The following is a 13,262-nucleotide window of genomic DNA, read 5'->3' as shown; positions in this document are numbered from 1 at the left end:
TCATTCCACTTCACAATGTTGCGCCACTTTGTGTTGGTGTATCACATAAAATCCCAATAAAATAAATGTACGTATGTGGTTGTAACGTGACGAAATGTAGAACATTTCAAGGGGTATGAATAATTTTGCAAGCCACTGTATGTTTGCTACATGTGTATCCATATTGTCTCATAAATTTGTATAGTTAAAAATATCCTCATTGACATTTCTTCTGCAATTAGGAACATGCTGTTTACTCTGTACTAAATGACAGCAACCATTCAAACCTAGACACCCACCATCACTCTTTCTCTGTTTTGGCCCCGATCCTGAGGTGTTGGCTCACCTTTGCTCTGGTCAGCAGTGTTTGGGCCAAAGCCTCTGGTGCCTTTTCCCTCCAGCCCACTCCACCTCTTGTCTGTGAGCCTGGTGACATTTCAGCCTGCCTCCCCCCTTCCCCTCCAAAGGCTCCCGGGAGAGGCTGATGGATGGGCTCTGTTTATGAAGCTGCTGCCACCACAGTGATCAATCAAACCTGGGTCACTGTGATCCGCTGCTGCTGCTGCTGCTGGCAGCCAGCTCTTCAGTCTATTCCACACTATAGGCTGGCTGGAGGAACTACACACATACAGTGTGCCGGCTGCCTCACCTGAAATATGGGGCTTCAGACAGTAGATTTCAGAGAGCCCTAGAAATCTAGACTCAGCCAATTTGGGATTGTCAGGACGGGGGATTTTTTGGTGAGGAGGACTGATGGCACTAAATAGTTTGCCTTATAATTAAGTGGCAGTCACAGCATCTAAAGTAATCCATGCTTTACCATGAAACCCAGGCAAACTGGCCAATCAGTTCACACACACTTTCCCATACACCTGTGTGTATTGGAAAGCATAAAGATGTGAGGAAGACATGGAAATTGACAGCTGTCATCGGCCTTTATCGTTGAAGATTTGTTGATGTGTTGCAGATAAGAAAAGCACAGATGTAATTCATAAAAATTATTTGGATGAATTCCATTTAGCTGTTTCGGTTTTTGGGTAAGACTATTTAGGCCAGACAAAGTAAGGCATTTTGGGGCCAAAAATAGAATAAATTGTAAAATAAAAAATTTTCAGCTCAGATCATTTCTATGAGGTGTCCAGAACAACATACTAAAAGTCCTAAGAAATCCTAGTTGAGGAAATATGTTTAATTCTCATTAATCCGAGATGTGTGCCAATAAGACGAGACACCAATAAATCCCAATGGGGCTATTTTTTTCCTTTAGTCCTATCAAAATGAAACTTTACACAATGAAAGTAACCATGAAAATTAAAAAATGTTGTATTACAAGTTTCTTTGAAAATGAATTTTAATATGCAAATGAGCTATACACTAATCATACTTATGCCCAAAATAAACCCAAATAGGCTTAATTTTTTCCTTTACTCCTACCACAATAAAACTTTGCATAGTAAAAGTATACTTGAAAAGTAACTTATTTTGTATTACAAGTTTCTTTTTAAATGAATTTGAATATGCACATGAGCTCCACACTTATTGAATATCCAATCATCGTACTGCCAATGGGTGATGGCAATGCTGCTTTTAGACTGGCCTCTAACCTGAAAAACTGCCTGGCTTACCTGCCAGGGGTATAACAGGTGCCTCTCATGAATTAGATTTGTCTCTTCAAATGCCACTGCATGCAATTTGACAGCACTACAACAACAATCAGAGCAATGAACAATGTGACGTATTAAGCCCCGTTCGTTTAGCGAACAGCAGGATTAACTGTTAAATGTAAATTTTGCCGTGGTCGGTCTGCAAAACAGAACATTCCTCTTATGCTGGGTTTACACTAGAAGACTTTTAAAAGACTTTGAAAAGACTGAAACCCTCTTACATCTAAAGACAATCAACTCACACCTGAAGACATTAGTTTTCAGTCACAGAGTGAGATTTTGAAAAGACAGGGGTCTCATATTGGTTGTTGCTTTCTTTGGTTCTTGTGCCGTAAACAGCTTGTGTGCATTCAGATCAGCATGATGCAACAAGAGTACTAACAAGTCTGTGTCATCACCTACTAAGACTGTGTCTTTTGTTCTGGCAGAGGTAATGGCAGTTTGGACAAGGAGCACATCTGCATTGTGCTTTGCATGGTTTGTGATACACCATCACACATCATGCTGATCTGAATGCACACAAGCTGTTTATGGCACAAGAACCAAATAAATTAATTGATAGCTGTCCCCAGACAAATGTGCAACATCACAACTCTCTTCCTGAGATTGTCTTTCCCTTTTGGCAAGTCTGACCTGTTTGGGTCACTTTGGTGGGCCTAAACTGACCTGGTTTTATCTGTGTTTTATCTAGTGCCATCCAATTTCTTCCCTAAAGATCTCTCATTACATTGGTCCATTTCATCACTCAATTCGGCCCACCTGATTGTGTTAACCTGCTCAATTTAACCAATGCAGCTCAGGGTTCACAAACTTTTGCACATACAAAAGTTGGCAAATAATTTTTTTTTTAAACTGTTTTAACAATTGATTTCCGGAAAAGAAAAATGTTGAATTGATAAACAAACATCTGTTATTTCATATAAAAAATACTGGTATTGATAAAAATGAATTAATAATGGTTAAAATAAATAAAATTAATAAAGGCTCAAGAGGATCACATACATTCAAGCAGCACTGTATGGTGCATAAAGTAGACAAAGGAGTTACTTGGTCCTAAGGTGTGTGACAATCTCCTCTTTAGCCATGCCATTTCAGGCTGTGATTCTACGTCTCCTCTATTTGGCATAGGAAAGGGAATGGCACTGAAAAAAGTAAAAAATTACACTAGCTAGGGGAGGGGGTAATCTAATTCATGAGAGGCACCTGTTATACCCCTGGCAGGTAAGCCAGGCAGTTTTTCAGGTTAGAGGCCAGTCTAAAAGCAGCATCGCCATCACCCATTGACAGTACGATGATTGGATATTCAAAAAGTGTGGAGCTCATGTGCATATTCAAATTCATTTAAATAGTATTTAATAATACAAAAAAAGTTACTTTTCAAGTATACTTTAACTATGTAAAGTTTTATTGTGGTGGGAGTGAAGGAAAAAATGTAGCCTATTTGGGTTTATTTTGGGCATGTACGATTAGTGTATAGCTCATTTGCATATTAATTTATTTTCAAAGAAAATAGCCCTATTGGGATTTATTGGTGTCTCGCCTTATTGGCACACATCTCGGATTGATGAGAATTAAACATATTTCCTCAACTAGGATTTCTTAGGACTTTTAGTATGTTGTTCTGGACACCTCATAGAAATGATCTGAGCTGAAAAACATTATTTTACAATTTATTCTATGAAAAACGCTATTTTGCCTGGACTAATTGTGCATTTTGACTAACTGTCACACTGCCATGGCAAGTTACTGGGACAGCTGAATAGAACCGAGCCATTTGGTAACTAAACATTGGGATACCTGATGACCAGTGACAAATGAATTTAATAAACTGTAGAAACCGATGAAGCTGTTAACAATAGCTACATTTGTCTTTTAAGTTAGCTTTTTTAACGAGAGGTATTTTAGCACAAGCACAGCTGCGGCTAATAAAATTAATAACGGGTAATTTTGATTAAAGGGAGCTAATCATCAAGGATTGGTAATAGTGTTGTTATCAATGCTTGCTAATTGCCACCTAAATCGTACTTCATTTTATTTGCTGCAGCTGTGTCTACCTTGCTATGAATGCGAAAAGTGTCCGCTGCACGTGTATACAGTATGCTGCATCGTAAGTCAAGGACTGTTACAAAGTGTGTCCTTCAGAGGCTCAAGACGTAAGCTGAACCTGTGGCTCCACAAAGACAAAAAATAAAAGGTCAAAAAACGATATAAACATTTCCAAGTTTATCACCAGGATAAGATTGATGCGGGTTTAACAATTTAGCAGGTTACCACTTTTCCTCTTAACACCCTATGATTTACAACACATTAGGGCGGCTAACAGACATTCACATTCATGCCTGGCTAGTAATGTATACCATAGAGTGAACTTTTCATTGGTTCACATCATGTATTTTACCTGTGACTAATGACCACATGTGCAAAATATCCTATAAATATGGTTTGGATGTGACTTTAAGAGTTAGGAGGACAATCTGACTGCAACTGACTGGTGTGCATTGAGCTGTGGGATAGAGGGGGAAGCTAAAGTTGTTTACTTCAAAATCCACCAGAAACTAGACTAAACTACATAGCTATTCGTAACATATTACAGAAAGCATAACACCATAAGTGAACTCTGAAGTCTAAATGTTTGGTCATCATGGTCTATTCTAAATGCATATTCCAGTGTGCTCAGCCACCAACCGATTTTCTATGAATTAAAAAATAAAGAGCACTAATGCCACCTATTGGTACAAGAACGGAATAGAATCTACTGCCACAATTCTGACTGCTTAGCTGAGCGGAGCAAATAAAAAGACTATAAAATGTAACCAGAGGCCTCATTCACTTGCTGTTGTCTTTCACTGGCAATAAACCCATAAATAATGTCAACTCCAAGTTACATGCAAGTCAAGGAAACACACAAATGTGTATGTTCTTCTCATATTTATTTGGAAAAAAAACTAAAGGAGTTAGGTAAATATGTACAAAACTGCATGGTTGCAACAATATTTGAGGGAAAGAAAAATCTTCCCACATCTGTGGTCTATGGCGTAAACTGAAGTCCATTATTTTACCAGCATCTCAAAGTTGGTTATTTCTTGTCAATATTAGGACAACTCTCCTCTCAGCGTCTCCTCTTAGTCTCAAACTTGTAGATTGCTGCAGCATTGGGCGTCTCCTTTTTTACCTTGACTTTGTTGATCTTATCCTGTTGGACAGAGTAAAGAAGGTTCTTCATTTTGATTGTGGGTTTGTACAGAAATAAAAATTAACAGTGGCGGAAACAAATATTTAAATTGAAGCCCAAATGCTTATTGTGATTAAAGGAATTCTTCTGCTCACCTGTAGGTCCTTGCGGGTTTGAATCTTCTGGCTGATCACAAACATTTTCTTTTCTCTGTCAATCCTCTGGGAAAGGATCTTATACTGGTGCTTCCTCTGTCGGCCCAATTTCTACAGTGAAAGAGTGAGGAGAAAGCATGAAGCTAGTAGTCGCCACGATATGAATGAAGCACTTTATTTTCAATTCAGACATATTGTACACATGATGTTAATCTGTATGTGTAACAAACAGCGGACCTTGACAGTGTTAGGCTCCACAGCTCCCTGGATGCTCTTAGTCTCCAGAGTTGTCAGAGTGGGTCTGTTGTACACTCTGTCCAACAGCTCAGGAGCTGTGTTCAGGTGGTCTGCCAAGTCAAATGACTGCACTGAGGAGACACAGGAAGACTTTGAGTTAACACTTAACCCCATAACAAAGACAACGGGTGGCTGCTCACCTCAATTAACATGCTTTATATTCCATTTATATTTACCTTGCTTTTTGGAATCCACAAAAAATGTGTGATGGTTTTTCTGTTTGCCGTCTGCCTCCAGAAGATGGAGCTCTCCTTTCAGCCTGTCAATTTTCTGAAGGCAAATAATTAAAAAGACGCACAAAAGGATTACAGGGGGCAACAAGAGAATCCCCTTTTTGGAAGGATTGATTACACTGTGGGAGGTTAGGAAATGGCTGGAAACACATCTGTTATTTAGGTTTATTTGAACACAAACTGCGTGCAAAAAGTTCCAGTAATCTTGAGAAATGCCATTAAAAGAATAACCATGTATACGGTTGAGGGAACAATATTAAATCACTTTTGGACATTTTTGAATAGGATTTGCACTTGGCACCAACCAGCTGTTTTGGGACCATAAGTGTGTTTGAAGCTAATAATTATCCAGCTGTCAGAGTGCATATGAACTCCATTTCTGTTGTGTTCTTTTATTCCAACTTTTAAATAGTCATAAATTAAGTCAAGTGGGTGATATAATAGGAAAAATAAACATACCTTCGACTCTGCAACCCGTTTCATCTCCACATATTTGATATCCTGAGTCCTCATCACTTTCTTCTGCTCCTCCGTCACCTCCACCTCCTCGTTGGGTTTTTTCGCAACGTGAACTCCATCCTTTCAAAAGGCCACAACATAAGCCATAGTGTACTGAATGCTACGAACACAGCAATCAGGGGAACTAACTACAGTGTTTTTATCTTCAGCCATTTTTGCACCAAGATGCTCATGTAATTGCTCTTTCAGTTGAAGCTAAATCTTACCTGCAGCTGAGAGCTGATCATGTTATAGTAGAACTCATCTGGGTTCTTCTCCAAAGCTTTCTTCCGCAGAGCAGAAAGAGTGTTTTGTTTCTTGTGGTAATCACTGTAAAACAAAACAAATACAAATGCCAAGTCAGCTCAGTACAAGACTTACTCCTTAAACGTGCACACATTCAAAGTTTTAGGAGTCTGAATCCAAAGCCAGACAAGAACACAAAACTCACACTGCACGGAGTTTGTAGTCCTTTTTTTTCTCCAGCAATCCCAAATGTTTCCTGAAAGCAGGCTGGTCCAACAAAATGAAACAGTTAAGAACATAGCATTTAATTCAACACAACACAATTCAATATTAATATTTATCGCAGCGGGTGTCACAGGGACAAAGTAAAATGATAATTATGATGTTGATAATATGAAGAATATCAAAATGGTCACTGTCTAAGTCCGGGGGCACTTCATAACAGTATAAACCTAACAGGAGAGCAGGCTAACAGGCTAAGAAGCTAGCCATCACAACACTGAAAGGCTCACCTGAGATCTTTCATGGTGGTTTTTCTGTCGGGATTTCAACGCTTTCCTGAACGACGACATTCCGAAAAACGTCCGCGAGCGCAATAAAGTAAAAAATAGTTAAGTCAAAGCAAGTATCTGTAGGACTTTTCCTAAGCTGCTGTATACACACTGCTGCTTGAGGCTTGAGGTCTTGTGCTTCCCTGATAACTGAACACGTGGGTTCCTGCCTGTCGGGTTCACTGCGAGTAGTTTTGCATTTCCCTGTCGCAGATTCGCATCTGTACTCACGCCAAAAAAATAAAAAATAAAAACACATGGTATATCAAGGGTAAAGTACAATTTGGTGGCGTTAAATATTTTGATATGCCCTTTTCATTTTACAAGTAGTTGTTACAACACTAGCTTCGTGTCGTACAAGCGCGTAAGAAACAGCAGATGGTGCTGTTTCACATATTTTTAAATCCTTATCTGATGTGAGTCTATGGATGTGAGTTGAACCCTGTTAGACATTCCTTCTGTATATAGACAGTAGGCCTATATAGTGGGAGCTTTTTGATTGTGGTATCATAGTGGAAATGTAATGCAGTTGCGGACAGTAAGATTGAGTTGTTGTAGCCTACTTTACTGAAGTGTTTCCATACTTCATACTCAAACTACACATTTCACAGGGGGGGAGCTATTAGCCTAGTCAACGTATTCACTCCACTGTGCTTCTTCAAGATTTAAGATTGAGATTTTACAAAACGAAAAACATGGTTATTTTGATCAAATATGAACCATTGATATATATTTAACTAGTCCACAGTATATAAATCCTAGAAATAAATGAGTTCAAATGTGTTCCATATCTTCACAAGTCACAACATTAAAGTGCATAATGTGATGCATCAGTCATAATTATCCATTACTGTCATAATTGTATTGAGCCCATTCTGCTGCAACGATACTAACTTCTACAGTTACTTAGAGTAGTTTTATATAGTTGTACTTGTAGCTATGTTACTTTTCTTTAAGTTAAGGAAATTAAAAACTCTTCCTTTGCTGGTAGCCTGTTATGTGAATAGATTATTTAAAATAATAATACATTGATTCTGAACATTTTATATACTGAATCATCCAATTTTCTTAATACTGTTTACTATCCCATAACTTCATATCATGTAAGTTCAAAACCCTTTATACATGTTGGCTTTCAAAACTCTGAATAGCAAAGCTTGTAGGGCTTATACCGGTAAAGGGAAATGGCTGGGTTTAATAATATGTATCTAGTAAAAGAACAATGCATTTTGAATCTGACATTTTCTTTGGTTGTATTCAAGCCTGTCTTGGCAAAGGATCCACTTGTGAGGGTCATCAGTGCTGTTGACTTAATAAGTTTTGGCTTGCACTCTTACGTGCGCCAAATCATTTTTGTCATTGTAATGATGGCCTGCAATAGAGTGCACAGTTAACACTAATCAGTTACATGTTTATGTCCTTCATACATAGACACTTACTGTATGTTTCCTTTGGGGTTCCAGACCCCTGTTTTGATTTATTCCCAGACCAGGAGACTTAAAATTATGATTATGTAGGAACTCTGAAGTATTGCCTAACCATTCACACACACACACACACACACACACACACACACACACACACACACACACACACACACACACTCAGACAGGAAATCCACTGTAACAATGAGATTGTAACTAAAATATTTGGTTGTTTGTATCCTTTGACGATCAATCTGTGCAGTTGTTGTCTCTCTGTTTTGAGAGGAAATGAGCTGCAGATACTTGGAAGATGAGGGGGTCATCACTCTACTCTGGGGAAAAAGGCTCTCCACTTCCTGACATGATATTTTGGGGGTAGACAAAGACAAAGCCACAACGGCACCAGTCCCCTAATCTCACCCAGACTCACAACTCCTTGTGTATGTGAGAAAAAGCCAGTATAGGATTGGAGAGGGGATATTCCACTAAACAGCCATTCTCTCCCCCCCATGACATACCACTATCCCCCTTACCAACCGCAAGGAATTTGTTTTATATGTGTGAGATTTGCCCGGCATGCAAAATGTTTTTGCGGGTGATTAGACCAATGAATGGGATCAGTGTTTCCACATTATGTCACTGGCTTGTTTATCAGTGTGATGGATAACGACCCCACGATTCCTGTGAAGGTTTTCAGCCCAAGGATCCACTCGCCTCCACTATGATGTTTAACTAGGCAGAAACAGAAGGCAGCCAGGATTAACAGCTTGAACGTCTTGCGCTCCGACTTGGCTCCTCGCTGTTTAATTCATAGGAGAATTTATCATCACAAGTGAAATGCCTGGTGAGCCACGGCAGGGGTAAATACTACTTTGGAAATCAGGGGGCTTGTAACAAGCTGATACAAGAGCAAGGAGGACAAGAGGTTGTGGGTTTGTCCGGGGTCAGCAATGGAGGAATGCCCTTGTGCAGCAGATGCGAGTCCATTTGGTAAATACGACTGTAAAAATAACACCGCTGACATACTGCAAGACTGGCTGCTGCACTTGGGCTGAGCTCAGCGCTTTGGTATGTCTTCCCTGACCATGGTTGGTCCTCATCTGCAAGCGAGTCGCCAGGACAGCCCACTTGAAAAAAATGCATGAGCCTGAAGTTCGTCCGGTGTGATTGTTCACTTGCAACTCCTTCATATCAACTCACACAAGTTAGAAAAACAACATCAGTATCCGATAAGACAACGTTGGTAGTGGTGGAACGTAAATAAATAAATGCAATAAGATAAGTTCCTTACAATTTTGAGGTACTGATACTTTACTCTTTTCCACTTCATGCTATACTTTACTCATTGTGTTTCAGAGGGCAAACATTTTACTCCACTACTGGAATTTGGCAGCTAAAGTTACTCATTCCTTTCATATTAAGGATTTCTATAAAGCCACACATGATAAACTTATAAAGTAAAATGTAGTGTTGAAGAAGACTATACTAGGGATCCCTGACCTTTAAGGCTGTTGACCCCACAAGGAAGTGTCATGGGTCACGTTGGCACATTACAGATGTGTAGTTGTGCGGTTTCACCAAGAGAGGAATTCTCAATTTTTCACAAAAAAACAAATCAGAAGATAAGAGAAAAGTCTATACTTTCCAACTATAGGGTATTTTTACATTCTCGTATTGTTTCTGTTACTTAGGAAAACAAATCTGAGTATTTCTTCCAACACAAATTAATTATTGGACATCACCCAGCCTTAATTCCAAATATTTCCTTCTACTTTTTCGATGCCCCAGCCAAACAGTAGGTGCACTCCTGGGTGGGTTAACCACAAACCCTTGTAAAACAAAACTCGTCTACAATTAAGTGCCCATTCCATGCTCATAAGTGTATAAGTGTATATTGTGCCATGAACTGTTTTATACTGGAGACAGTGAAGTGGCGAGAAGTTGATGTGTTTCAGATGAGATCAAATTTACTTCAAATGCTTTGTACCAAAAACTATTATCACCAACTTCATCAATGGGATCTTTCAGTTGGTGGTCTTTTGGCCGGGACACACATCTTCCCCTGTACCATCCTAAAGCTGCTATGTATTATCCATGTGGAGAGCACGGACACATACTATTACAAGTTGTTCCTTGGTTTTACTTTGGTGGGACTTTAAACTATTTAATTGCCTCATTAGTCTGCTTCTCGGGGTAACGATGCCCATTACAGTAAATTTTACTCAGGTGTTCCAAAACCACACACTCAATTTAAATTTAATTTAGCAGAGCATGACAGTCCCCTTGGACCTCATCATCACTGTTCACACACCTCTTCAAAAAGTGTTTTAAATTGTATTGTATTATATTTTTCACCCAGGGTAGAACATATCTTAGATAAAGTTACATTTGATCAGCTTTTCCATACAAATAGCTTTTACAGTTAATACTTTGACAGTCTTCTTTTCATTTGGTGTGTTCTCTTCGATGAAAATGTGCATGCTTTAACCTGATTACTCAGTTAACCCCCATTAACTTTTGAACTTGTTTTTCCAAGCACAAACATAGGGATGTTTTATGTAGTGCGTGAGAAGAGCTACCGTTAACCTTTTTACTACAGAAAAAAAAACAAAAAAACATTGAAGGAGTCATCAGGCCATTTCTGCAGCAACGCATTGACAGGCATCTGTCCTTTAATTTGTCGCTCGCAGTCTGACGGGACCACGCCTCAGAATGTAAAATTAGAATGTATAATGAGGGGGTTGTGGGGGGATACAGGGGTCAAACCATTATAGATCACACTCTTTCAGTTGTCGCAGGGCCGTGAAAAACAAGAATCACATGTTTTAGCAGATGTTAAAAAACACTCTGTTTTTGATGAGACATTTCATGGGTTACATTTTGCAGCTGCAGATGCAATTCCCAAAAAAATTGCATTTTTGCACTGATGCCATATCAGCATCAAGTTTGCAGTTAAGCACATGTAATGTTCATCTTTTAAAGTTTGGTGCCCATTGTTTTTTTGTTTTTTTTACAGACTTTACACAAATGTTGAACAATGTTTATTATAAAGCACAAAGGTTTGAGTAAAAATGTATAATCGAACAAAGATCTCTTTAAAGAGAGATTTTTCAGTAAGACATTAGATGATATTACAGCCATGTTACACAGCGACTGGCCAGGTGTCTAGAGGTGAGAAAGTACCCAGGAGTGTCAAACTCTCTTGCAAGGTCTGCTTTCGATTCTTAACACAGCTAATTCTGACACAATAAAAAAACGATGCAGATGTTTTTGTCTGTTATTTTTAACCCTCCGTCCACACATTTATTTGTAAATGTTGAATCTTTCAATTTCCTTGGAAAGAACAACAAGAGACATTTCCCCTTGGTGACTACTACTCTCTGTATCAACCTACAAAATACCATATCGGTCAAACTCTAGTGTTGGTTTGTTTGAGTTACAGCAGATAAGGCTGATAAGACTGACCACAGCAGAATAGTGCGCTATGGCAACCAATCTAAATCCCTAATGTTATGGGAAACAGTGGAACAATGCTATCTATACTACAGCGTTGTGCTTCTGCCAACCATACTGTGTTTTAATATGGGTGGGCAATGGCTGAGCAACAGCAGTGACTCAGGTTCAGATGCAATAATTCGTCCATGTACTGTATGACAAAACAACATCCAGCTGTATCCAGGATGAATGTCTGTCTCCCCCAATTATTGAGTCATGACAAAAAAAAACGAAACACCAGGACTGGAGAAAGGACCCACACTGTGAAATAGGGAAGTGATATTTAATGGCAGGGTTTAGTAATCTCAGTTCACTAAAGGTTATTTAAGAGCAAAGTACATACAGAATGTGGTATGAAAGTTAATGCTGATGTGTGTATATTAATGACACCAATTTCAGGCAGAAGCTGTCCTATTCTCTACAAAACATTTATCCATGAACTTCTGCTGATTCTTCTACCTTATCCGATTCTGATCTTTTTCTTTTTTTTCTTCTAACCCTGACCCACCATATACCATACATCTACACAGCCTATTTTTAATTATGAAGCCAATCCCAGGATAATTTTAAGCATTTTTAATGCCAATTAAGATTACAACACCAATGTTTTGGGTGATTGGTGATGGCTTAAAGACCAATCACCCTATTTCATCAATTAACATGCAGGTGTAACCCCAGGGCTTTCATTTAAATAAATAAAAAATATATATATCACAGTTTTAATGTAACTGTTGGCGAGGAATAAGGTATAGTTCCACTACAATTATTATCAGACCAGAACCAGACTGACGCTGGGCACCATTTATAATTGCGTTGTATACAATTATGAGTTTTTATTTTTACGCTTACAATGTTAACTCGGATGTTAATATCACTTAACTTGTCCAATTAGTTAGTTTTGGATTCGTCTCTCTTGTTGATGTCTGATTTATTGAATAATTGATTGGATGAATGATTGACACAGTTTATTTAAAAAAAGCTTTAAAAGTTCCTTTTGCTCAACAGGCATGTTGAGAAAAAGGTAATTCTATGAGAATAGACTGCAAATAAATAGCAGGCCGGGCTGGGGGCTCCCATCACACACTCTCCACTGCCTGAACCTCTCTCCGGTCTCGTTTGAAGTCGCTGGGAGAATAGGGAGGGAGGGAGGAATAGTTTTTTTTGTGGGGGGGCGGGATTTTGTGACTCACCAGCAACTTCCTCAGTAGTAGGACAAATGTAGCCGGCAAGCTGCATCACTCTGCGCCGCAAGAGATTTGACTAGTAGCTACTGTCTGAAGGAAACACCAACACACACACACACACACACAAAAGTTGTAGCCTACAGCTGGTGGGCGACGCTGCCGAGCCGCCGGAGAGTAGCGAACCTGCAAACTGATCCCAGAACTGATCTGAGCGGGTGTCTACTGGCAGAGAGACAGAGAGAAAGAGAGAGAGAGGCGGGTTGTTGCTGAAGTTCCTCCAGACTTCACTAATTACTCCTGGTAGGACTTCACTTTTTATTCCTATCTGCACTTTTTTCTTTAAGTTTTCCCTATTCACCTCTTT

At 39.1% G+C, this 13,262-nt stretch overlaps 2 protein-coding genes across 2 annotated transcripts in view; one reads left to right on the top strand and one right to left on the bottom strand.

The window, feature by feature from the left end:
- Nucleotides 1-4,556: 4,556 nt before the first annotated feature.
- Nucleotides 4,557-6,925, bottom strand: utp11 (UTP11 small subunit processome component). The gene is made up of 8 exons (XM_080040186.1): nucleotides 6,757-6,925; nucleotides 6,450-6,511; nucleotides 6,226-6,328; nucleotides 5,960-6,079; nucleotides 5,444-5,537; nucleotides 5,208-5,338; nucleotides 4,971-5,081; nucleotides 4,557-4,836 (listed from the first exon to the last, which is right to left on the bottom strand). The coding sequence occupies exons 1-8, from the start codon at nucleotides 6,814-6,816 to the stop codon at nucleotides 4,753-4,755; spliced, it is 765 nt and encodes a 254-aa protein (XP_079896312.1). The 5' UTR covers nucleotides 6,817-6,925; the 3' UTR covers nucleotides 4,557-4,752.
- Nucleotides 6,926-12,935: 6,010 nt separating this feature from the next.
- fhl3a (four and a half LIM domains 3a) overlaps nucleotides 12,936-13,262 on the top strand; it is a 28,556-nt gene continuing 28,229 nt past the window's right edge. Inside the window, exon 1 of the mRNA XM_080039757.1 lies at nucleotides 12,936-13,198. The gene's annotated coding sequence lies outside the window, so the exon portion shown is untranslated. The remainder of the gene's footprint in view (nucleotides 13,199-13,262) is intronic.

This window comes from Ammodytes marinus, assembly GCF_949987685.1.
Source record: "Ammodytes marinus genome assembly, chromosome: 13".
NCBI lineage: Eukaryota > Metazoa > Chordata > Actinopteri > Uranoscopiformes > Ammodytidae > Ammodytes > Ammodytes marinus.
The sequence above is the reverse complement of the archived record's forward strand: the minus strand, read 5'-3'. Positions and strand labels throughout refer to the sequence as shown.

What these genes read in the sequence shown, in the direction of transcription:
- utp11 (XM_080040186.1), bottom strand. Translation starts at nt 6,816, where the DNA reads ATGTCGTCGTTCAGGAAAGCGTTGAAATCCCGACAGAAAAACCACCAT. An exon ending in ACCACCATGAAAGATCTCAG is followed by an intron (nt 6,512 to 6,756) that starts GTGAGCCTTTCA and finishes TTGTTGGACCAG; the next exon opens with CCTGCTTTCAGGAAACATTT. An exon ending in AACGGGTTGCAGAGTCGAAG is followed by an intron (nt 5,538 to 5,959) that starts GTATGTTTATTT and finishes ATTTGCCTTCAG; the next exon opens with AAAATTGACAGGCTGAAAGG.